The 26,382-nt window shown below is 38.2% G+C and overlaps 1 protein-coding gene across 2 annotated transcripts; it reads right to left on the bottom strand.

The window, feature by feature from the left end:
- Window positions 1-1,351: 1,351 nt before the first annotated feature.
- On the bottom strand, window positions 1,352-26,273 carry ICOS (inducible T cell costimulator). 2 transcript variants are annotated; one of them, XM_082397192.1, is made up of 3 exons: window positions 19,169-26,251; window positions 3,351-3,689; window positions 1,352-2,613 (listed from the first exon to the last, which is right to left on the bottom strand). In XM_082397192.1, exons 1-3 carry the CDS (start codon window positions 19,224-19,226, stop codon window positions 2,468-2,470), a joined length of 543 nt encoding a protein of 180 aa, XP_082253318.1. In that variant the 5' UTR covers window positions 19,227-26,251; the 3' UTR covers window positions 1,352-2,467. The 2 variants fall into 2 exon arrangements, 1 of the variants encoding a protein (XP_082253318.1); XR_014246072.1 differs by lacking the exons at window positions 1,352-2,613; window positions 3,351-3,689 and adding an exon at window positions 18,633-19,070 and having other exon boundaries at window positions 19,169-26,273.
- Window positions 26,274-26,382: the final 109 nt, after the last annotated feature.

Genomic DNA, 26,382 nt, shown 5'->3' with positions numbered 1-26,382 from the left:
CTGACTATTCTAGCAAAATAGCCCCACCCTGCATTTCTCTGCTTTTCTGCCTCAGGGCTTTCTCTGAAGGCTTAAGAGCAGCCTCATGGCATGCACAGAGCACAGCTCAGGAACAAGGGAGATTAATGCATCCTGCAGGCAACCCCAAGCCAGTGGGGATGGGAGCCAATGGATAAATGCCCCATTTGCCATCCTTCAGAAGAACAATTCTGGGAGACATCTGTATACTTCTCAGAAGTCCTGTGGCCTCTAGCTGAGATCTTAGTAATGCAACCTTCATCTGCTTTTCTGCCTTTCCTGTCTCCCTCTCCCTGTTCCCTCACCCCTTCTTCCTTCCAAATAAACTACTTGCACCCAAGTGTCTGTCTCAGGGTCTGCTTTCAGGGACCTAAATTAAGATAGACACATTATTACAAGCACAGAGATTGAGAGAAAATATTTTTTTTTCCAATAGCAAAATAATGAAACACAAGCTCTTTGCTAGTGTCAAAGCTATGGTATCAACTCTCTGGAGAACCAAAGAATCACTGAACACCAGAAGAAACATCAATTTCTTTCATCTAAAAAAAATGAGGACTAAAGGCGATTTAGCCCCTTCCCATGCTTTAATTCCATGATTACAGGTGTTTTGTGCATCCCTTTTATACAAGTCCTTTACCACTGAGTGGTGGCAGAAATGCAGTGGCTTCTGTCTCATTATACACTTTCCATCACTGCAACCTCAAAGGCATAAGATTTACAAGAATGGATATTTCAGACTTTCTGGGATGGTCCTCAGCTTAAGAACACTGCAACACTCACTCTGAATGAAACACTCACTCTGAATGAAAAAGGTCAAAGTCTCACCTAACTGACTTCCGCAGCCAACCAATTTCTCTAACCATGCACATTTTTTATGTTGAAATAACAATATCTTCACCAATTTCTCCTTCTTCCCCTTGGGAACACCAGCCCAGATCTTTCTTCCAAATCTCAGTCTAAAACCTTCATATCTGTGTATCTCCCACAGTGCCTCACTCAGTAATTTACACTAAATTGATATTCAATAAATCTCATCGTATGACTTAATGAACTTTTTAACAAGGAAGACTTAGAATCACCCCAGTTTTTAAAATATCGATTGGAAGATTGCCTTGATACCATAGGGGTTTATGAACTTTTTGTTTATTTTTAATAGTGGTTTATAGACATGTTGTTTTCAATGAACTGGAAAGAGCATCAATTCAGTTAAAATGAAAATGTGGCTTTGTACAGAAAATACTAAAATTCAGTCTTAGAGACATTTTCCCTTCCTTTAAAATAAAAAATTAAAATTCTAGGCTTGATGTAAAGAACGCTCTTCCCTTCCCAAGCCCCCTCGTGTCACTGTACCTGTGGGTCCAGGCTTTTTAGCAGTGTTCACTGCTGCCATGAACATGTATTCACTATTAGGGTCATGCACGCTGGAAGGACACTTCTGCAAGAAAAGTCAGAAACGTGATTTGTCATCTGCTCTTCCCCACCTCCATGCCTGTGGGGGATGTGTTTGTGTGTTTGTTATTGTTTTCTATTCGTTGTTGAAGCAGTATATGACAAAGTGTGATGATGTGACTTAGGCTCCTGAATTTAGGCTAAGTAGGAGAACAATATGAAAAAGGCTTGAAATAAAAACTGTTTCTGCTCAACGTCTTTTCTCATTTATGCCTTTACTGTTCCTTCCCCAGTGGACTTAGACCACAGGGCTTATCTTCCTCTCTTCCTTCTTTATCTCTCCTTTCAAATTCCCTTCTGACACAGATATACTCACTGTATGGCCAACGATCACACTGGGATATACCTGAGGGTGCTAACACCCTTGCATAATATGCAAAATGGTATAGGTTCTTTGACTGAGAACCCATTTTGTGATGCACTAAAAAGAATATCCCCCGGCACAGAGAGATTTTTGTTGTTATCGTTGTTGTTATTCTTTTCTCTTTCTGCCTAGCTTTTCAGTGGTTTTCTTTAAAAGCAAGGAGTCCTAATAACTTACCACGTAAAGAAGCTGGCAATTTCCTTCTCAACTACTGATGGCGCCCTACGAGACTTTCTCACTGATTGTTTTTTAATTGACTGGTTGAGAAAAATGTATAACTCATTGTTTCATCTGCCCTGACTTTGGAAACTTAGAATCAAATTTGCAGCCCACATGTAATAGTTTTTAAAAGTCGGAAGCATCTATTTTTATCTTATAACCCTCCTCCTGCCTTTTTGTCTTTCCGTGGCCCCAATTTCCTTATCTTTTTTGAATAATAATAAAGACATAGCTCTTTGTAAGCCACTGAATTCCTTTTGGAATGAAGCGGCTATAAAGTAAATAAGCTTCTGTTCCAAGTTAGTAGTTTAATTAGTAGGCATATCTTGAGGAAAGGAAATCATCTACCTGTTGATCAAATTATTCTGGCAAGAGCAATACTTACTTTGATGAGTAAATAACTGCTCGTATTCCTCAGTAAAGCCAGTGCAAGAAAAGATCAACGTTGCTCACCTTTTTTGTAAGCCAACATGTAAGGACACATCCAAAAATGCACGCTACAACAAAAGCCGCACATCCTATGGGTAGCCAGAACTTCAGCTGGCAACAAAGCTGTGATTCTGGGTTGGAAAAAAATTAAGGTAAGGAAAAACTCTCAGAATCAAATCTCCTCTTTCAGTGCTGAATCACAAGTTCACTTAACAAATTTAAAAGAGCTGTTTAAATTAAACAGCTTGCCATAAAGCTTGCCTTCATTACAATCATGAAATCCAGTAAACAGTAAATAAATAACATCATCTCAGTATGATAGCAAGGATCCAGAAACTAAAACCGAAGACTTATGCACATATATGCACATATATTTCTAAATATATATTTCTATAAATGTGGTTAATAGAAAAGACTTCCCTGTCTATGTTTTTGCAAAAGAATAAGTAGGAAAAGTAAAGGTATAAAACTATTGTTTTCAATCATCTCACTTAATTCCACAATTCCCAGCACAAAACCCAAACCTTAAACTTTAGGTGAATAGAAGCAACAGCCATTAAGCCATGGGTTTGGATATTTCTCCTAATTTTTGTCCTGATTTTCAATGGCATGTGTGTTTTAGAGACAACATAACCTATTTCTAACTCAGCAGTCTATATGATTAAATTTCATATTGCTGATTAATATAATTATTTTTATTATTAATAAACATCCTTGTATTGATATATTTCATCATAAATTATTGCCATCAATTGCACCGGAATGAACTCCAACACAAGAGATACTTATTTAACTGTTTTCATTAGTGAGAAAAATTGTTAAAATGTCTATGTACTCTTAAGTCTAGAAGATTAAAACAATGTCTTACCGTAAATATTCAAATATTCTTTGCTTAGAATATCTACTTGAAAAGGAGGAGGATCAAAAATTGATAGTTTGCAGATGTAATAGCTGGCATGAGAACTGTCCAAGTTATACAGAAAAAAAGAGACACTGTTATTGGATAACTGAAATTGACAGACGTTCAGATTCGTGATGGACACCGTGTCTCCGCTTCCCTTTGTTTTAATGAGATCACAGAGTATATTATTCCCTTTCAACAACTGCATTTTAAATTGTTGGACAGTATCAGGGTATTTGCATAAAATTTGTACACCTCCATTGTGAAATATAAACATCTCAGACGTGGCAGAAGCATTGAATTCTCCTGGATAAAAAAAAAAAAAAAAAAAAAAGTGACATTTTATGATTCTGTTGACCTAATCATTATATTTGAGCACAAAACTCATCTCTTCTCTTCATAAAGTCACCTTTATTGCAGCAAAATGAAGGAACTTCACAACCAAAAAATAGAACATGAAGGTAAAACTGTGTCTTGGGAAAAAACCTAACCAGAGACTTGTTTATCATATATGAATATATAATATGTAATATATTAAATAACATATTTACATAGTATGAATCAAAGAGAAATGGTTTCTGCCTTTGGGCAGATTTCATACTGGAGACAGATGATAGATAAATATGAAGTCATGCACCATAATTCATGCTAGGAATGGAGTCAAGTAAAGGTAGATGGGGGTCACATTTTGACTGGAGAATCAGATAATGCCACTTGGAGAAAGTGACTTTGAAAATTGAACTTGAAGGAGGATTAGCACTTTAGTCAAACAATGAGAGATTTGGGGATAGACATAGTTTAGGAAAAAAACTTTTTAAAGCACAAAACAGCTTAAACTAAAAATGAATGGTTATATAAGAGTATATATTTACACTATACCCTCCCGCTAGAGAGTGAAAGAACAGATGAATCATTTTCAAATGATAGAAACATGTCTTCTCTGAACCTCAACCATTGAGAACTGAATCAAAGTCTGATGATAAAGGTAAAGACCCAGAGTTTTGTTTACTTTTTCATTTTTTAAAATAAATTTTAGCTTATAGGAAACCAAGGTTGTTTTTGCAAGCTACATGGGGATCACAGAAGAAGGAAACTGAAATGGATTTGGCCTGGTTGCAGATTCTGAGTTATTCAGTTATAAGTTCAAACAACTCTTTCCCTTCCTTTTTTCTTCTTCTTTTTTTAATATGACAAAGTTTCATGCTGAAATTGGGAAAAATTATTAGCATGACAGTTTTTAGCTTAAGTTTTGAAATCCCTGTTTTTATTCTTGAGAAAACTATGTAACAAGTACAAAGAATTTTTAAGGAAAAAAATTACCTACTCCTCCTTTTCCAGTGAAATAGAAATACTATTTCTGCATTTTTGCTCTTTATCTTCCAGACATATACTTATTTTATATAGCAAACCTATTCCTTTTGTTCTTCTATTGGCAGTTAATGTTATATCATAAACATTCCATTTTTTACATAGTCATCATACTTATCCTTTTTAATGGCTATATAAAAGGGCATAATGTTAATCTATCATAATTTGTTAAAGCATTCTACTAATGTTGACTGTTGGGGTTATTTTCAGCATTTTGATTTTATGTAAATATTTTGACATGTGGGCAAAATATTTAAAGACTCTGAAAACACTCGGTACCGCCATGTTGCTTTCGGAAAGAACTGTTCCACTTTATAACAGGACTAGCATTACCCTCCTGGCTTCACTTGTCACAATTTTGCTTACACCAGTGCGTTCATTTTATTTAAAATTCACCATAGTTACTTATTTTTCTTAATACCTGTAGGCTTTCATTTATATCTCTCATATTGCTAGGGAATAGATTTTCAACTTGGGGATTTGATTGTGAAAATATACACAAGCGTTCTAGTTTTCAGTATGGCAGTCCAGGTTATTCAAACTAATTCCCACACCAAAACAACCAAACACGCTGAATGAAATGTCTAAAAATATTAATGTAAAGGATTAAAGAGCTGAAAAAAAGAAGAAATTACTAGATTAAACTTGAAGAACCAGAATCCAGAGAGATAAGCGAAGGTTAGAAGTTGCTTTTACTTCGAGAGCATGTGCTGCTCTCCCAGATTCAAACTTCTGCTTTCAAGTCTCAACTCCCAGAGTCTAAAAGCGAGAAATCTAGTAAAAGACATTCTCCTCAATAAGCTCCTCAAAATCCCAAAGGGCTACAGCCTTGGAATACAGGTTAAACCAGAAGTAAACCAGCCTTCATGCAGATTATAGCCCACCTTCAAATCACTTCAGTGGTCCAGAAAATCTCAATAATTGAACTTTGTCTAAGGTGATTTTGGATTATTATTACCCCTAAGCTTTTAAAAGTAAAAATGCAAACTATTACAGAAAGAAAAGGTTTACATCCTAGGCTTCAACTCATATCTACAAATAATAATTATAATGACAAGCATACCATAAAAAATAATCAGACATGCAAGGAAACAAGACAACAACAGAAACAACAGACTCCAAAACCAAATACACAATTATATATTTAAATTATCAGATCCCCAAAATAAAACAATTGAGCCTTCTGTGTTTAAGGAAATAAAAGACAAACTTGTAATAATATCTATAGATCACAGGAAACAAAGAAAAAAAGTCAACTAATTTGAAAAAGAACCAACTAGAATTGGCAAAAAAACCACACTGAGATTAGAAACTCAGCAGATATGTTAAGAGCCTATTAGATGGTTAAAGAGAGTTGTTGAACTGGAAAATTCGGCTAGAAAAACTATTCAGAATGCAATCAAAATCCACAGGTTCAAGAATCCTAACAAATCACAAGTAGATTTTTTTTTAAATATGCACATCTAGACAAATCATAATAAAAACCCTAAAAACAGCCAGGGAAAAGAGACTGACTACCTTCTAAGAAGCAACTGTTAGACAGACAGGTGGTATCTCAACATCAACAGTAAAAGTCATGATACAGTGGAATTACATCTTATATCTTTAGAGTACTGAAAGAAACTGTCAACCTAAAACACATTGTCTAGGAGGCTAGAAACGGTGTATGCAACTTGAGACTTTGATAAATGAAGTATGCATGTTGTGATTTCTTGCATAATGACTAAAAGAATAGAAACAGAATATATAAACCAAATGAATATCTCAAAATTCAGTATGATGCTTCTGTATAAAGGGGAAGAGGAATTGGAATCGGGAAGGAAAACAAAGTGTGGAGAGGCTTCTGTGGGCTGACAATGTTTTACCTCTTGACCTGTGATAATTGTAGGAGTAAGGTAGTATGTTTTGTAACTATTCGTTAAATTGTACATTTATATTTTTTCACTTTTGTGAATAGATGTTTTGCTCTAGAATAAAATAGTTTTCAAGTATAAAGAAGAAAAACAATGCTTGTTTCATTTAAAGAACTGAGGGTAAATGTAAGCAAAAGGCAAAGGGGAAAAACTCATCACATGAGAATAGGTGCAACCTACATTAGATTAAAGTGAAAGATGATTTGCATGGGGACTTATTTGTCTGAAAGTAAATTATGTTGCACTACTATTGCTTTGATGCTTATGTCTTTACTGTCTATTGCAGAAGATAAAATCAGTGAGCTGGTTCACAGTTCCTTTAGAAATGTTCAGAGCAAATTTCCCAAGGACTTTAGAATAGCAGTGTGTAAACCACAAAGAGATCTTGGAACAAAAGCGTCTGCGGCCACCCTGTGCACACACAGATGTAGATGCATTGTCTTCTACTTTGGAAGATGATTTTGTCAGCAGCTTTTTCTCCTTTTGGGCCCACACTATGACCTATAACCCAACGCAAGATGAAATATAATGGTTGGCGATGCAGGGTGATAGAAGTGCAATGCAGTGGTTCCCAAGGAAACCAGAGGAAAATTCTGGCTTTGCCATTAACAAGTCTCTGTGACAAGGATACCTCTCTAGACTTTAGTCTCTTCAGCTGTGAAATAAGGAAGTGAGACCAAGACATCTTAAAGTTCTTTCCAACACTTACTCTCTATGGATTGAGGATGAGAACATATCTAGATGAGACCATGAACAACCAAGAGAGATACTAGTTTGCTGCTGGGTTCTCCAGAGGAGAAACCATGTTTCCATAATACTCTCTCAGTCCCAGCATCTTACTGGGCTGTTCCATGAAGTCAGGAGAAATGAAAATTAATGAGACAATCTTCCTGGCCCATAAAAACATTTAGGTATGGCGAGGAAAACTACCTAAGTTTTTCTTGAGTGACAGTGCCATTGACATCAGAGGAGTAACTGGAGATCCCAAAGTGTCATTTCTACGGGACACTCTTAGTTATTTGTTTTATCATTTTTAATCTAAAAACTACCTAGGTCACCTTTTTATTATTAAATGTGGTGACAAGAAGCCTGACTTAAGTGTCCACATACCCGATGCTTAAACTTTCCATCTGGAAAACGATTTGGCAACTCTTGGTCTGCTATTTGAATGTTTTCAACTAAAGGAATCAGATAGGGGATTTAATCAATTGCTTCATAATTACTTTGGCACCTGTAGAACAGATATGCTCAAATACCTAATCACAAAATCCTTAGTCTTTGATGATATATATTTTTTAAATTAATTAATTAATTAATTAATTAATTAATTTATTTATTTATTTATGGCTGTGTTGGGTCTTCGTTTCTGTGTGAGGGCTTTCTCTAGTTGTGGCAAGCGGGGGTCACTCTTCATCGCGGTGCGCGGGCCTCTCACTATCGCGGCCTCTCTTGTTGCGGAGCACAGGCTCCAGACGCGCAGGCTCAGTAGTTGTGGCTCACGGGCCCAGCTGCTCCGCGGCATGTGGGATCCTCCCAGACCAGGGCTCGAACCCGTGTCCCCTGCATTGGCAGGCAGACCACCACTGCGCCACCAGGGAAGCCCCTTTGATGATATTTGAAAAATAGTATCAAAAGGAGATCATTCCTATAATCATGACTAAAGCATTTAATGGATAGACAATTTAAGGAAAATCTGAATATGTTAGTTCCTTATAACTGCTGAAGCAGCTAGAATCTTTTCTCCACCTTCCCTGGATGTTCTTATCTCCAAGTCTAATATTCAGTCAGGAGTACTGGTATGATAGCACCATTTTTTATAGCCGGTGTCTGCTTTGATTGGGTGTCAAATCTCTTTGGTCAGTTCCCCTGTCATACTAGTAGTTGAAAATTGTGACTATTCCCCTCATCAATCTCTTTCTTCTTGTTCTTTCTTCCCTTATATCAAGCTTAAATTCGCTTCGCATACCGCTTTTTTTTTTTTTTTTAACTTTTGGGTTTATTTATTTATTTATTTAGTTTTGGCTGTGTTGGGTCTTCGTTTCTGTGCGAGGGCTTTCTCTAGTTGCGGCAAGCGGGGGCCACTCTTCATCGCGGTGCGCGGGCCTCTCACTGTCGCGGCCTCTCTTGTTGCGGAGCACAGGCTCCAGACGCGCAGGCTCAGTAGTTGTGGCTCACGGGCCTAGTTGCTCCGCGGCATGTGGGATATTCCCAGACCAGGGCTCGACCCCGTGTCCCCTGCATTGGCAGGCAGATACACAACCACTGCGCCACGAGGGAAGCCCACACATACCGCTTTTTAATATAAAATTATCCTCCAAAATATTCTCTCACACTGTCTTTGATATGTTCCTCACTCTCCCTACCATAACCATCTCCATTTCCAATCCCCATAAGCTCTCATATACAGTCTGTACATGTTTCAGACATCCTGTAAACACCCCTACCTTCACACTTGTGTTTCCTGTAACATGATTCAACTTCTGCCCAGCCTCATATACAGTCAAGCCTAGCAAACATACAAATCATACAGCAAGTCCAATTTTTCCACATACAGACAACTGATGACCCAGACAGATTAGATTATTTGTCCGAGGTCACACAGCTTCTTGGGCAGATGAAAGATTTGGGGTACAATCTGAGGTTGAAGTGCCACTAGCAACAACCAAAGGAAGTATAATGGAAGCAGGCAACCACATGAAGCTACAAAGTGGTCACTATAGACTGAGTCTTAGAGGATCACTGTTGAAATCCTTCTACAGGAAGAAAGTCTAATTTCCTGCAGCTCTGTTCTATGTCTGGTAGAATCTACCCATTTCTCCATCTAAGCTGCAATTGGTCCAAACCAGCATTCTCTCTCTCTGGGATGACAAGAGCTTCCTAACTTTCTGCTCTCACTCACACCCATTCACCATCCACTCTCCTCAGGGAAACCAGAATAATCTTCTTACATACATAATCAGATAGTATACTTGCCCTGCTTATAAAGCATCCAGGGCCTTCCCATCTCATTTAAAAGAAAATCTAACTCCTTATGCTAGTTTCCATGACTTGCGTGATCTACCCTGTCTCGCTAACACCATTTTATACCAGCCACTCACCACACTGCAGTCACACTGTTCTTCTTTCTATTCCTCAAACACAAGAAGTTGGTCCCCAGGGCTTTGAATTTGTTGTTTCTTTGCCTGGAATGTTATCTCTGATTTTCATGTGGCTGCTTCTTACTTCTCCAGCAACCATTGACCGCTCAATCCAAAACACACCGCAAGTCATTTTCTAGCATATTACCTGAGGTTGCTGTCTGCTTCATTTTCTTGTTTACTGTCTGGCTACCCCACTATAACATAAGCTTTAAAATGAGGGACCTTGTTGATTTTATTCACAGATTCATCCCAAGTATCTACAGTAGCACCTGGTAAGTAGTAAGTCACAATAAATATGTATTGGATGGATGGATGGATGAATGGATATGTAGATCTCAGTGATGTTATAAATCTGGGGAGATAAAGCGTAGACTATAGAATATAAGAATCAAAAGGGCTCTTAGAAATGATTCAGTTAAGCCTTTCATTTTAAATTGTACACTTAAATTTATCAAGCTAAACTGGGGCCAGAAAACTGAGTATCTTTCCCAGGATTACATAGCTCATAGCTGGGACACGATCCCAGGGTTAGCTACGGCATGTTGCCTTTCTTCTGCAGACAAGTACGTGCAAATATACAATCAAGTACAAAAGACACCTCCTCAACTGGGATGTCAGGTTCTAATGAATATTATCTGGCTGAGCTTTAAAGAAGCACGTTCTTTAACTATTATAAATATCTACCAGGTTCATAAAGACTTGTTTAGATGGTTGACTATTCTCTTGGCTCTTTTGTGCCTATAGAAGGGAAGACAGGTTTCAACCTGGTTATTATTTGTATCCTCTAAAGTGCAGAATCATTAAATTTGCCCAATGGATGTCCAGGACAGGTGCCTCTGAACCAATGATTGTTGTAATACATCCAGATGTTTCATAACCAGAGCATGTGAGTGATTTGCAATAGAAACACCATGCTATAAAATTTAGCATTTAGTGCATTGCTAAAAACACAAACAGGAATATGTTCTCTTGAATCCTGGTGATGAGTCTAAAAATCTGAATATTCAGACTTCATTTTCGTTTTGCTACCATATCTGTTTACTTCTTGTTGGTGCTCCTAGATTATAAGTACTCTAGAAAATAGGTGCTATATCTTAATCACATTGACTACCATGTCTAAAGGGTGCAATCTTTCCAATAGAGGTTCAAACCTGTTAACTGCTGCTATGATTTTTATAACATTACTGTTGATATCAGCAGACTAAGGTTTCAAGAGTAAAATCAGAATGTTTATATCAGATGAGTTCTTTAGATCTTCAAAATTTTTAAAAGATAAAAGCATTTACATCTTCTTTTTGGGGAGCTATTAAGAAAAAAATCTCTGAAGAAAAGGGTCATTCAGCTGAGAATCGCATTATGATTCAGAAATTTATTTACAAATTGATTCTTTTACATCTAAACTATTTCATTTCTTCAGTGTAAGATTGTCTTGATAGAACCCATCCTGCCAGGACTCTTTATAAGCAGTTGTATTATGCCTGGTTGAAAATCTTTTAGCAAAAACACTTAGAAAACCCACACAGTGCAGGGGATATGAGACGGATCAGCAATTTCACTTTATTCTCCTTAACTCAGACTTCTAACCACAAACCTCCACAAAGGTCTGAGTGATCGAAAGATAAGAGTTCCTGAGTTTGCAATTATTGATAGTGCTTATTAAAAATATTTTCTGTAATCCAACAATGATAAGCTTTAGCTTAGCACAGCACATGAATGTGACGTAAGAAGTGAAGTTCTAAAAATTGCAATGTTTATATTAGGGTTTTGTTACATTTGATCTTTTCCTAAGAAATTCTGTCATTTAAAAAATATGCTTTCTACCACTTTTTTTTTTACCTCTCATAAAACCACTGTCATTTCTTATGCATCTACTAGCTAAAACTTTTGGAATCCTGATTAGCAGATTTTTATATATGCATAATTTCTATATTTACATTATTATTCAAAGGCATCCATAATCTAAAGTAGTGATTGAAATTGGTAGCAAGGGTAGGCAAAATAAGCCCAATCCCAAGTCTTAACATTTGCAGAAAAGGAAGTCAAAAAAACATGAAGAAAAAAAGTAAGGAGAAAGTTAAAAAGGCAAAAGACTATGAGCGCACCTGCACGTGCACACGCACGCTGACACACACACACACACACACACAATGTGTGAATTTTCTATTCTCCAAGGAACTCTGTAGAGGGGGTAAAACAACCTTTGGTTCTCTAAAATGCATAATTTTTTTAATGAAAGATTGATTTTCTCCTCGTAAAAACTGATTTTCTTTGTGAAAATGGAAAAATCCCAAAGGTGTTATAAAACTTCGTAGCGATATTTACAAAGTAATTAGAATAAACTCTACTCTCTACTCCAGTAACCCACACCTTCATCTCCAGCCCACTCCTCCCCTGGGCTTAGTTCCTTATTTCCAGTTTCCTTTCAACGTCTCCATCTGGATGTGTCCACTGACATATCAAGAGTAACATTTCCAAACTGAACTCAGCATCCACTCACCAAACCCAAGTCCTGTCCTTTAAGGCATCAGGACCTCAGAGTCTTCCTCATTACTCCCTCTCTCCGACTGTCCTGATCCAATTGGTCACCAAGTCCAGTTGACTCTAGCTCATGGATGGTTTTTCCCCATTCCCATTGCCAAACTAGGACTTTTTCACATCTTCCTCATCTGTGGAAGCATCTTCTTGACTGGCCTTCTCAACAGTAGTCTCTCCCTCCAAATCCATTCTCCATGCTGCTTGCAAAATTGTGTTTCTACAAAGCATTTCACTCCCCAGTTTGAAAATATCCACTACCTTGTTGCTTATGAGGTAAAAAAATAAATCAATTTTCTTGGAATGACACAAAATCCTTTCACAATCTCAGGGACCATATAGCTTCAAGCTACACCATACTTTTTGGCCATTACTTTCACATTGTTACTTCTATCCCCATAGACTAGAATATCCCATTACCGCTTTATCTGCTTAGAAATCCTCATTCATTCTTTAAGAACCACTTTAAAAAACCGCTTTGTCCCTGAGACCCCCAGACAAAGACTCCTATCTCAATGATTTCAATAAAGCCTTGTTTATAGCAATATAGTTATAATGTGTATAAGCTTAGATCATAATTATTTTTGTCTTCCTCATTTAAACATAAACTTCACAAGGATAAAGACTGTATCATGGTCACTTAAATAATCCTAGGACCTGGAATACATTAGATGCTCAATAATAATAAATGAATGAATGAATAGAAGAATATGAAAGCTGAGCCTGGTTGGTAACTGTCCTGCAATGAGGTGAGGAGGTGAGCAAGAAAAACAGAGCAGGGGATCCAATCTACTGGATAATGGAGAATGCTTGTTTCCAAGTCCAAAGGCAAAGTCTCACACTGAATGATGCCCAACCAATTGTCTGAAGCCCAATAGTTCTGGAGTTATATAAACATCTAAGCTTTCAAAAACTTCCAAATAGTAATAATAATTGCAACTTACAAGCATTGCGTGTTTCCCATGTATTATGGTTTCAAATTCATTACATGCAATATATCATTTGATGTTCATAACAACATTTGACATCAGATTTTCTATTTTTATTCCTATTTTACAGATGAGGAAACTGAGGCTTGAGTAACTGGCCCCAGGTCATAGAGGCAAATTGTGGTGGAGCCATGATTTGAACCTAGACAATTTGATATCAGAGTCCACATTTCTAAGGAACTGTTTAGTCCAATAATCTAGTCCAACCCCTTAATTTTATAGAAGCTGAAGCACAGAAGCTAAAGAGACTTGCTAAGAAAAGAGAAGAAAAAGAAAAAGAAGTTTTTAACATTAAGCTAGATTTGGAAGTTATTTTCAAGTATTTCTTTTCCTTCAAGATGTATTGGGTGTATAATTGTCCCAAATACTTAAAGTAGTATTTACATTGGTGCCACATATGTATTCTACGACTGAAAAGGTTATTATGCACCAAAAAAATATATAAAGTTATTTATTTGATGTGAAAATACATTCTTTAACATACCTGTTTCCCTAGACAGCCTCATTCATGGATCATTGTGTGTTGAACTGCCCTGTGTACTTAAACCTGCAACAAAGTCTGGGTCCTTGCTCTGATGGGATCTAAATTCTTGATGAGTATTCTGTAACTTATCTGCCTGTAGAAATGTAAAAAGATGTATTCACATCTACAAGAAACTCTATTATAATTAAATAAGAGCAAACAGGAACTACTAGGAGATTTTGCTTCAGTCTTAGTACAAAATGAGCAGAACTTGAATTGTGAGTGCAGTAGAGGTTTTGTTTCTTGTTTTTTACATGAATGAATTTTTTTGTGTGCTAAGCCCTAGGAGAGTATAAATGTTGGTTATAAAAGTTTGATTTCTCATATTGAAAAAAGTTCCATTTAAGTGATTCTTTGTTGCTTGTTGGAAGTGCCATGTCTATGGCAACACACTAAGAAAAACAAAAGACTCTATCAGAACTAGTGGTTGACTGACTCAAAATTCTTGAGCCCAAAATTCTTGAGTCCATCACCTTCCTTTAAAAACAAACTGCTTCTTCTTAGCTTTTCCTCATGCAAAGTAGATGCAGCCATCAGTATGTTATACGAGAGTCAGAGGAGATTCATATCCCAATTACTGACTCTCTCTTTAAACTTGCAAATCTCAGTCTGTTTCAATCGACCATACAGGCCAAACTAATGGAAAAAAATTGCTTGTTGACCAACAGCTTTCATTTGTGTTACATGTTTTCTACATATTTAAGTTCCACTTTCCAAAGTATAATTCTGAATTTTCCTCAAAAGGTACTGAACGCCACATTCTTATTTTACTTAGAATGACGAAAACGTGTCATTTAATAGACTCAATTTATTAGAAGAGCAGTAACACAGAGATGCCATTTATGGAGTAAACGTGGTCTTTTCTTTGGGTATTGAAGGCTACAAATGATTGGTATATATATATGTGTGTGTGTGTGTATATACACATATACATATGTATATATGTATATGTATATATATGTATATATATATGTGTATATATATATACTGGGCTTTGAATTTGCAAAGCCCAGTACATCTTTTTATGTATAAAATTTATATTCTTAGGATAGGGAGACAGCATAAGCTGTGGGTTTTGCTCAGTTTACAACTGTGAATACTGAGGCCAAATTTTTTTTTTTATGCCAAACAAGTCTATGGATACACAGTGAGCAAAGCTCAGATGAGAATTGAGGTCCTCCCTACACACCTACATTTTGTTTCTACCAAGAAATGGGAATATGCTGCTAGCAATTTAAGAACTATAATATTCCATTTCTGGAATTTTAACAACTGAGGGAGTTGTTAAAAGCCATGGCAAGTTATGAAATTCATTTTGCTCACTAATGATGATAAAACAAGGATCTCGAGATCTTACATGAAAATAATAGGCATGTCTAAAAAGAAGGAAAAAAGACAAAGAAAAAGATATGACTAAACAACTACTGGGAGAAAATATCCCCGAAATTTAAAAAACCCAAAAAAACCTGAAGTCTACAGATTGAAAAGGCTCACTCAGTTCCAAGCAATGTTAATGAAAACACTCACAGAATTAGGCATATCCTAGTGGAATTCCTGAATTCCATTATTGAAATGAATAACAAGATTCTAGAGATACTTTTTAATCTACTTGCAAAGTAATGAGAGGCAGACTAACATGGAACTACTCACCTGCAACCCTAGAAGCCAGCATACAGTGAATGAATATCCAGAGACTATTAAAAGAGTGCAGTCCAGGAATCCTACTCCCAGAAAAGAGATTAGTCACCCATCAGAGTAAAGGAAGACATCTTTACCCATGCTGGAATTCAGAGTTTGAGGTATCTGAAGAAAATAATGGAAGTCTTCTGATCATTGGATCAGAACAAGGATGACAAGACAGGAGCAGATGGCAAGAATGATGCTGCCGCTGGGAAAAGGTGACGTGAGTGTAAAGAATTCTTGAACCAGAAGGGAAATACTGTCAGAGGAAACTTAGCAATGATCTGCAACTACAAGTTTTCAGTTATTTCAACAAAACCCATGTATGGGGCAGGGGTTCACTAAGGGGAAAGCAAGAGAGTGAAAAGAGAACTTTCCAAAGTTCTCACGTCACTGCGGGGGATGGGAGGTGGGGTAAACACATCAAGCAAGGCTACTGTCATTATTTACTTTACTACAATAATAAATAGATAGTCAGTTAAGCTGCTCTGAACATGATAATGAATTAGTCAACTAGGACGTGTAGTCAACCTTCCAAATTACAGAGGGAAAGAGGGGAGTTAAAAGAAACTTCCTCCTACCAACAAAAATAAAAGAGAATACCGCAACCAAGGAAAATAGAAATAAACAATATTGAAGGAGTGAAATTCATATAGGCTTCTTGTGCTGAGTGAGAATGCCCTGAATTCATCTATTGAAAGAAAAGGTGGACAATGTGGATTTTTTTAATTCAGCAAGAACACTGGAAGGAGGTGCTGGGAGGGGCTTAAATGTCAGCTCAACTCCGCAGGACTCTCCCTGAGCTCTGGGGAGGAGCAGGTGCTGGAGACGCCAAAGGGCTGGTTTTTTTGGAGGTGATGGAGTTCAGGAATCACTGCTTCAGTGCCTGGGTGACAAAATCAAGGCTCAAAATGAGCCTGAGGGTTACCCTTCCAGCTTCCACCCTAAACATATCATTAGACATGCACATTTATTAAACACCACCTAACCTTGGTCATTCCCACTCCACTGCTTTTAAAGTGGTCTTTCCAAAACCAGAATTCATCAGGTCACCCGCGTGGTCTCCATTGCCCATAATGTCTATAAAGAGTGTCTTCTAAATGCAGACAGAGGGTCCCAGTTTTCTCAGTTCTTTTACAATTAAGAGCCTCCTATTGTTCCAGAATCATTAAAAGAAGATGACTTTGTTAAGTTTTACACTGAGATCAATAGCAGACTGAGAATCACCATGATTTCTTTCCTCTTAACTCACCAACCAAATAACAAAACTGATGAGAATTTCTCTCCTTTGAGATTCATGTTATATCTCCACTACTTCAACATGGTGTGGAAAGAATGTGGCTATTGGAATCAGACATATTTGAATTCTAATCTTGGTTCTGCCACTAATTACTAGGTAACCAAACACTTAGCCTTTCCTGGTCTGAGATTCTTCAAAGATTAACTGAAAGTAAGAATGCCTATCTCTTCATGGGATGAGAAAGCCTACATAGTTGGGAGGATTAAAAATATGCCAAAGGAAAGGATCTGCAAGAGCTTAGTTGACTTCAGTCTGGTTCTTTACTTTGCATTTAGAGCCTTTAAAATGGTAGTTGCTGGATACATGCACTGTGGTGATATTTTGAATATAAGATTGTTCAGCAGTTTACTATCTCCATCTAGCCATTTGTGCCCCAATTTTGCCACCTGTCAAATAGGATAACAGCTTGCACATGGCATGGTTTTCTGTTGATGAGGGGGAACGTTGGTTTTGTTCCATCAGAATCCAAGATAAATATCATTCCAGAAGTACAATTTATTCATCAGCTTAATTTGCCAACTAGAAATAATTCCACCTAGGCTGGATCGATCCTTCCACAGTGGTAACACCATTGCTAATTCAAATCTCCTGAGCATAATATCACCACCATAAGTGCCTAAATAGGTTTGGCACATTGGATGCTTTTTAGCAGTACAAACCCTTCAATGACTTGAACCAATGTTCTTGGAAGAAAATCCACAATCCTTCACATGGTGCATATGGTCTGAATGGTCTGGTCTCTGCTTTCCTTTCCTGCCTTATCTTGCACCATCCCCAACCCCTTTCCTCTCTGTACTCAGGCACATCCACTTTCTTCCAGCTTCCTGACTTACTTCATTCCTTCCTGCCACAGGTCCTTTGCACTTACTCTTTTCATGATATGGAATGTTCTTACCCACCATCCCACCATTCTCCCCATTTATTGCTATTTGTCCTCCAAGGCTCAGCTCAAGTGCCACTTCCACAAGAAAGACTTGGATGAACCCACCCCCCAACCACACCTCCACACCCACCAGTTTATGCAGGTTTCTTTGTTACATCCTCTGATAGAACTGGGTTCTGCCTGTAATTGTCATTCATTCATGGGATTATTTGATTAGTGTCTCTCTCCCAGCCATTCAGTTAGCTTCGTGAGAGCAGGGGCTGACCTGATTTTGCTCATCATTGTACACACAGCAGCTGGCACAGTACCTCCTGCATGGCAAGTGCTTGGTGCTGAATGAATGGATGAGTGAATGAATGAATAAATATCAATTCCAAAGCTATTCCTTTGTTGCTCATGCAGCTAAAGGATTTCATTGGGTTGTATAAAAGCCATAGTTAAACAAGCAAGTGGCCCCAAACTGCCCTTGGGACCTTAAGTAGACTCTAATTCCTCATTCCTCTTTCCTCTTTATTTAAGAGCATTGGAGCCACCTTGAGCCACCACAAGATCAAATATTTGACCAATACACTTTTGTTTTTTAATTCTTTGGAGAGAAAAATAAAGTCTATTTTTGGTACCACAGCAAAACTTATTTCGAAATAAAGTTATACCTACTAAAAGTTCTGTCTGCACTTTTAGTGTCAGTAGAACTTCCCAATGTAATATAATTTCACTTTGCTTTTTCTCAGCCTCAAGAACATGAGGCTCAGACTTAAAGATGAAACAAAAATAATAGAAAATGTACCAAGTAAGAAGCAGCAGAAGTACATATTAATTTCATTGTAGGTAACATTATCTAAAGTATTCAAGTAGAGTGTGATATATACCATGTAAGAGAAAGAATTGAGGACTTCAGAATGATTTTTTTTTTTTTTCAGAATGATTTTTTTAATGTCTACAGAGGCTAGGGAGTGTTTTTACATCATCCACTACTCCTTAGCCTTTTAGAAGGACCTTGACATTAGTGTCGAAAAAACTCTGTGGCAGCCAGGGCATTTCTGACAAAAGACCACCCAGATAAGATTAAAATCAAAATCCTTCTTTTCAAAGCCCTTCCATCTTATTTTCTCCTTCAGAAAGGATCCCCAGCCCAAATGCCAGGACTACTTAATTTTCATTCTCTTGACACAAGTCATTTTGCCTTTCATCTTTCTCTGAGAACAGTAAGCCACTCTTCTACTTTATCCACTAAAAAGTAACTTCAAGCAGGTAATTTAAAGTTTTAATGATCCGATGAGACATTTTTCTTCATCTTAAAACAGTGACATAAACGCCCTTAGCCATGGACTTGGGCTCTTCTGTAATCGTTCTTACTTTCTGAAAACAAACAAACAAAAAAAACCCTTTTCCAATTGATTTTTCTTAATGTTCACTTGAATTATAACTTAATAATAAATATTCAGTAGGTCACTTACCTGCTAGAACTTCAACTTGGAAGCAGAAGAGAAAGAAATACCAGAGATCTGACTTCATGTTTGCCAGAAACAAACACAATTTTCTCCTTCAGTGTTTAAGGCTGCCAGTGAATTCATGTCCTCTGCTGTTTTCTGTTTGCTGGAAAGGAAGTGGGTTTTTTGGGGGTTGATGTAGTGTCACACTTACCATCAAGGCAGGGAGGTGTCTCTTAATTGATGTCAGTGGCTATATGGCATTATTGCTCATGGGGGTTAAGCTTAATCAATGGATTATTAAGGATTTTGAAGACAGAGGAAAACTTTACCCTCATTTCAGTTCCATGAAAAGAAGTGAAAGAGACAATGCCTATTCTTTTCAGAACCACCCTATTCCTCTGAATCAATAGTTTTGGGGATAACATGATCTAAAATTAACCACATGATAAATAGCATGTATTTGGACACATTTCCATCTTATGCTATTTGCTCCAGAGAAAGAAAGCCTTTGAAATAGGACAAGAAATAAAAGAAATTACAACAGAACTTGAAATGATGATACTGAAAGAAGAGCAACACAGGAATCTAAGAAAGAATATTTACATGGTATTCATTGTAGATGGTAATTTTCCAAGTGTTAGAATTGGTTTTAATCTAACTTAAACCTTGCCTTACATAGTACAGCAGAGTCTGTAGAAAGCAGGGATTCTACACCTATAGCCTCAGATGAAAGCAAGAAAGCTGAAGAGACTACCCATGGTCTCTCTATCCATGCAGGGTGATAGAGTAGACAAAAACAACAGTAATAATAATAAAAATAATTATGTTTATATGTATATAAATGTTTTACATGAAATAATACATGTTAATGCAAAGCATACATAAAGTTAAGTGTAGAATAATATATAACATATTTAATATGTATAAAATATGTGAATATAGCTAATATTACATTTATATTGTTTTACATTTATGTAGGTGGATTATTTGTATATGTTTATATAATGTCTTATACATGTATTAATTCATTTAATCCTCTTAACCATCCTATGAATGGGGACTGCTAGTCTCCCCATTGTACAGATGAGGAAAACTGAGGCACAGAGTGGTAAATTACCTGGCCCGAGTCACTTAGTTAGTAAGTGGCAGTGTTTGGATTTGGAGTGTGTGGCTCCAGAATCCTCACTCTTAACCAAGCAGGTGAAACCAGTCATGCCAAGGCCTGCTGAGCCTACCACTCAGAGGTCTGAACTGGCTTCCAGAATGCTGGATCCAGGTTAGGTTTCTGGGGAGTAACAGGGCAGGATAGATTCTCAGCCTGCAGAGCTGACATCTAGGTGAGAAGCTGGAATCAGCTGGGCAGGGCAACCAAGGTGTCAGTCCAAAATGTCCAGGCTCTGAAGCAGAATCCAGGATGGTCTATAAAAAAGCAATTAAAGATACTGGAGAGTCAAGGGGTTCCAAAGGTAAGGTAGGAGGCTGATCCTGCGGTGATTTCCAAGCTGCTGGGGCTTTCCCGGTAACTTTTTTAGGGCTCCTGGGCCTCCATAGTGGATGTGAAAGAAACCATTTGAAGTGTAGGACCTGAGCGGTACAGACTGGGTCACGAGGTCCCCTGGGAACCTGTTACCCGTATCTCTTTCCTTTCCCTTCTACTTTGCCCTGACAGCATCAAGAGTCTCACTGACATTTTACTGGAGTCCTTTCCCAGCAAAGACAGGCAGTAGAGAATAATTGACTTTTTCTAACCTAGTTGTGGCCTAGCTCTGGAACTGAGAATAGAGAGATTTTACTTCATTTGATAAAAGCTGCTACAAATTCTAGAGCTGAGCTGCAGTTACGCAGAGGAAAATGGAGGAGGGAATCTAATAATGAACATTTATTGAGTATGTACTATGTGCCAGGTACTGCACTTCACATGAATTGTCTCATTCAGTTCTCACAACTACTCTCTGAAGTAAATCTTGTCATTATTGCCATTTCTCAGATGAGGAAACTGAGATTTAGAGAGATTAAATAAGTAGCCCACGATCACACAGCCGGTAAGTGATGGAACCAGGTCAAACACAATGAAACTCTGTGAATTCCATGCTCTTAATTACCACAATATACTCACAGGCTAGTCTTCATTTATCTGGCCAGAAATTACTGGTGACATGATTTTTTGGCCTCAGATTTTGGTGGAAGAAGGGCACTTAGGTCCTAGATGAAGTTCCCAAATATCTGAATGCAAAAGAGATTTCCTAATAAAATTTAGGTGCAATGTTTCTATCTCGGGGGAGAAAAGTTACACAAAATATGGTTGACTTCGCTTTAGTTCAATTGGATACGTGTGTTTTTGTTTGATAGGAATCTGTTTGCTTTTTCCCAACCGACGGACTTCTCTGTTTGTAAGACATTTGGTTGAAATTGATGTTGAAGTAGAGCAGGCCCTGTGTCTATGTAGACGGAGCCTTATGTCAAAGACCCCTCTAAGGGATCCTTCCCTTTCCTCCTTGTCTCAAAAATCTCGGTTCAGAATACAATTACTTGTGGTTTTGATTATTCAGAACTACTCTTCATGTGCCTGGAAAACAAACTAGGCAGAAATTTCCATTCACCCCACAGGAAGCCCTTTTTGTTTGCTTTTACTTTTTTCACTTTTTCATTCCGTGACTTAAGAGGGTTTTGATTTGTGTGTGCAGATGCCTAGGGCGAGGGTGGGAATGGAAATTCTGCTACATTAAAGGTGCTGTGTTTATTATTACTTGCTTTGCGGGCACCGGGAGTTGGGGAGGCTAAGTGCTTGCTTGTTTGAAGTTCCACAGGTGAATATCTTTCTTCTGCTTTGCTTGAAACTTGTTGAAACCAATAATTGCAGGTGTAGGAGAGCCCACACACCAAGGCCACTGAGTCTAAACAACGGGGCTAAAAGGACCCCCAAAGTATCTCTGCTTCACCTGAACTTGGCTTGCCCATCTGAAATAGAAAAGCATTGGAAGAGAAGGGTTCTTCCTAATCAAAATTATTTCTCCTCCTATGTCCCCAGTTCTTGGGTGACACCATCATCCAGTCAGCCAGGAACCCGCGTGTCAGCCCTCTGGGCTCCACTAGTTCACCAAGGAGCCCTATTATTCTACTTCCTCGCTCTCTGCCTGGTCATTTTTCTTCCTCTCTTGTCTCCAGCATCTTACTCCTGCTGTCTCGGTCCGACTCTTGCCCGGTTTCAATCTGTCTCCACACCACAACCAGAGTAAGTCATCTTTGTAAAATGTAAATCTAATACATCTGCTCCCCTGCTTCGCGCCCTGCCCCGGCCTCCTACCAGATAGATAAGGCACCCAGACTCGTTACAAGACCCTTTACAAGAGGGTTCCCGTGAGCCCCGTCTCCTGCCTCGTGTGTCCCTTCTCCTGCTGCACCCAGTGCTTCAGCCGTATTGAATGAAGAGGCGTTCTCCAAGTTCCCCAGCTAACTATTCCTCCAACCACCAGGAGCCCCCCTCTTGTCCTCACTTCCCCTCCTCACCACCCCAGCCTCCCTTCTTCTGCAGAAATCCTACCCGTCTTCAGGTCTTTGCTTACATGCCCAACAATTCATCGAAGAAGCCTTTCCTGATCCATTTACTCCATAGCTAGAGTCCATTGGGTGCCTTTTCCTCATCCCCATAAAGTCCCTCTGTATCCCCCATCCTAAAGCTCATCATTCTACTGTGATGGCCTGTTTGCTTCCCTACTGGAATGTGAGGAGCATTAGGAAAGGGACTGAAGATGCCTTGTCTGCAGCCGTGTCTTCACTGCCCCACACAGTGCCAGGAGCAGAGTAGATGCTCCATAAGTATCGGTTGAATGAGTGAGTGTTGGAAGAATCCTTGACTTTTGAAGGAACCATGTTACCTCAGGAACCATCCCCAATTAACACTTTGCTCTTTGAATGGTAGTCTGAGGGCAGAAGATAGTCAAATTTGTTTGTATTTCACATTGAAATTAATTCAATAATATAATCACTAATCATACTGATTTATCTCTTATCTGATCATTTGTCCATCCCTAATCATCAAACAAAAGAGCATTCCATTTTAACAGCCAAATAATATTTTCTCATTTAAAAGTTATTAATCCATCCTTAAAGCCCAGAAAACTAATTGCACGTTTCCATTAATGGTGAAAAAAATCATAGGGTAAGGTGTGACTATAAAGTGATATGACTGATATTTTTAACAAAAATACCTCAACTTGGTCACTTTGGCAGCAAGGCCTCCATTCTAATGATGGTGCCATTGCTCCAAACATCACAAAGCACCTCTCTGGATCCCATTCCCTCCAGAATCTCCAGGGTTCTGGTTCCCTCAGTCCCACCTTTTACTCCTGCCTTTCAATAGCTCTTTCCCTTCCATTTAGAAACATGCTAGAAGCTCTTCGATCATTAACACATACAAACACATTTCTTCAGACCCCAACCCTGCCATCAACTTCTCTCTCCTTTCTTAGTAAAGAGAAGACCACACTCAGTCTCTACCCTTCACTGCTTCCTAGATGTTCCTCAACCCACTGTATGTTGGTTTCTGTTTCTATCATTTCATTGGAACTGCTTTCCCTAAGCTCACCATGACCTCCACATTGCCAACTCCAACCAACACTCTCCATCCTTCCCTTCCTTGACTCCTCTGAATCGTTTGATGCTATGCTTACTTTGTGTTGATGTTACACTTACTTTATCTTGAAAACAGTACCACTCAGTCCTGATGGAATTATCAGAACTAAGAGCCATTCTGCTCCTTTAGGTTATTTTGCTGCCTCTACTGTGATCTATTCTGTGTTGAATAAGGTCTAACTCTCAGAAGCGAACCTTTATCCTCCTAATTTCAAACATTTCATCAAAGCCCCTCTGTGGTCTGCATCAGAGTGATTGGTCAGATCATTACTCTCTCCTTTTTAACCTCCATCTCTCAGACCCCTTTCTTCTTAGCCAGTTCTTCTAATTCCTCTCTCCTCCTAAATGTTGATGTTGACATTGCCCAGAATTTGAGCTTCATCCTTGCTTTCTTCATTCTATATACTCCACCTAAGTCATCAAGTAGATAATGCCACTATTAATTAAGAAATTAAATGGGCTAACATACAAGCACCATTTTTCTTGTGTGACTTTTTTTTCTTTTTTTTTTTGAGTGGTTTGACACAGTAGAAATTTATTGGCTCACAGTTCCAGAGGTTAGAAGTCCAAAATCATGGTGTCAGCAAGGCCACATTCCCTCTGAGACTCTGAGTAGAACACTTCTTTGCCTCTTCCTAGCTTCTGGTGGTTGCCTGCCATCCTTGGTGTTTCTTGGCTTGCAGCTGCATCACTCCTGTCTCTGTCCCTGTCCTCACATGGCGTTCTCACAGTGTGTTCTTGTGTGACTCTTAACCTGATTCTGGAAGCTATCCAAAAAATATTTTGAACTATAATGCAATTGTTGAAAGGAGTACATAACCTTTCCCGGAAGACTGAAACACAAAAGACTTGCAAACTCATATGCAAACAGGGGGCCAGGCAGATGAAAGAAACGAATGAAGTGGACCTGGTATAAGGCAATAGGGAGTGGTGGAAAGTGGGGCAAGTTGGAGAGCACACAGGAGGAGCAGCCATTCAGATCCAGCTGTACATTGCTACAAGGGAATACAACTCCAATGTAGCCATATCTTCTGTTTTTTCCAAATATATATGAAAGTCTAGTCTTTGTGGGAAAGGTCCCAATTTTTAAATTTTGCAACTTAGTCAAAAACTTTAAAATAGAGCCTGAACGAGTACTCTGGGAGGCAAACAGAACATATCTGAAGATCCAGTTTGGTCTAACCTCTGCTTTAAAGGATAACGCTCATTTGGCACTATATACGTATGCATACAAAGTCAGAAGATCCTTATTCTAGAACTGGATTCATCATTTACCAGCCGTGTGGCCCTGAGCAAGATGCCTAACCTCTCTGAACAGAAGTTTACTCATTTAGAACCTTGGAGGATTCTTGCGAGGACCAAAAGGTAATGGATATAAAATTTCTTAAGAACTGTTACATGATACCAAAAAGTATAGTCATTATAATTTTTAAATTTCATAACTTTTTCACAGTTTTTTGATATTTTAAAAATATATCATTATATTTTGACTCATCTTGAATTTTTATACACAAAATCTGGATTGGTGACCCTCTTTCAGAAAAAAAAGACAATAGCATAATTGACCTTATTTGGATGGCTAACTCAGAGTAAGATTTTAACAACCTCTTCCAAGTAATTGATGTATTTTTAGGATATAAAATGATAAGTATAAGCTTATGAAATTCATTTTATTTCAAAACTGTTCTTTTTTCTTTTTTCTTCTTTCTTTCTTTGCAAGCACCTTAAGGGCAAAGGTAGCATCTTCTCCAATTTCTATTAAGAACCTAAATGCTCTTCACCCAAGGGACTCAGATAAGCTAGAACACAACACTGGAACTTGATAGAAATTACAGAGGTTAAGTCAAATTACATTAGGTTTCCTGCGTGGCACTTTGTTGTGAACGGATGACACCTACTGGCATAAACTGAAAATTTGCTTTTTCTTTTTAAGAACAAAAATAAATGTTCATCTTTTAAGCCAAAATAAAGAAAAGAAAAAAAAAAAACACCCCACATCCAGTAGAGTCCATGGAATCATGAGAAAATGTTCATAATCGAGTAAGTGAAGAAAGCAAGTCACATGTATTACGTAGGTATAAGGTTAATGTTTAAATTTTTATATAAAAATTTATAAAGAAAAAATATATAGGGGCTTCCCTGGTGGCGCAGTGGTTAAGAATCTGCCTGCCAATGCCGGGGACACGGGTTCGTGCCCTGGTCCGGGAAAATCCCACATGCCGTAGAGCAGCTAAGCCCGTGCGCCACAACTACTGAGCCTGCGCTCTAGATCCCGCCAGCCACAACTGCTGAGGCCGGGCACCACAACTACTGAAGCCCGCACACCTAGAGCCAGTGCTCAGTAACAAGAGAAGCCACCACAATGAGAAGCCTGCGCACCGCAGAGAAGAGTAACCGCCACTCGCCGCAACTAGAAAAATCCCGCGCACAGCAACGAAGACCCAATGCAGCCAAAAAAAAAATACATAAGTAAATTTATTAAAATATATATATATAGAAACTATACATGAAAAGTTGAAAGGATAGGCAGCAAAATATTAATTTGCTTGTATTACAAACGATTGGTTTTCCTTAGTGTTTTTCTGCACTTTTGCAAATTGCTCCTA

The sequence above is a fragment of the Balaenoptera borealis genome (genome assembly GCF_965194805.1).
Source record: "Balaenoptera borealis genome assembly, chromosome: 6".
NCBI lineage: Eukaryota > Metazoa > Chordata > Mammalia > Artiodactyla > Balaenopteridae > Balaenoptera > Balaenoptera borealis.
The sequence above is the reverse complement of the archived record's forward strand: the minus strand, read 5'-3'. Positions and strand labels throughout refer to the sequence as shown.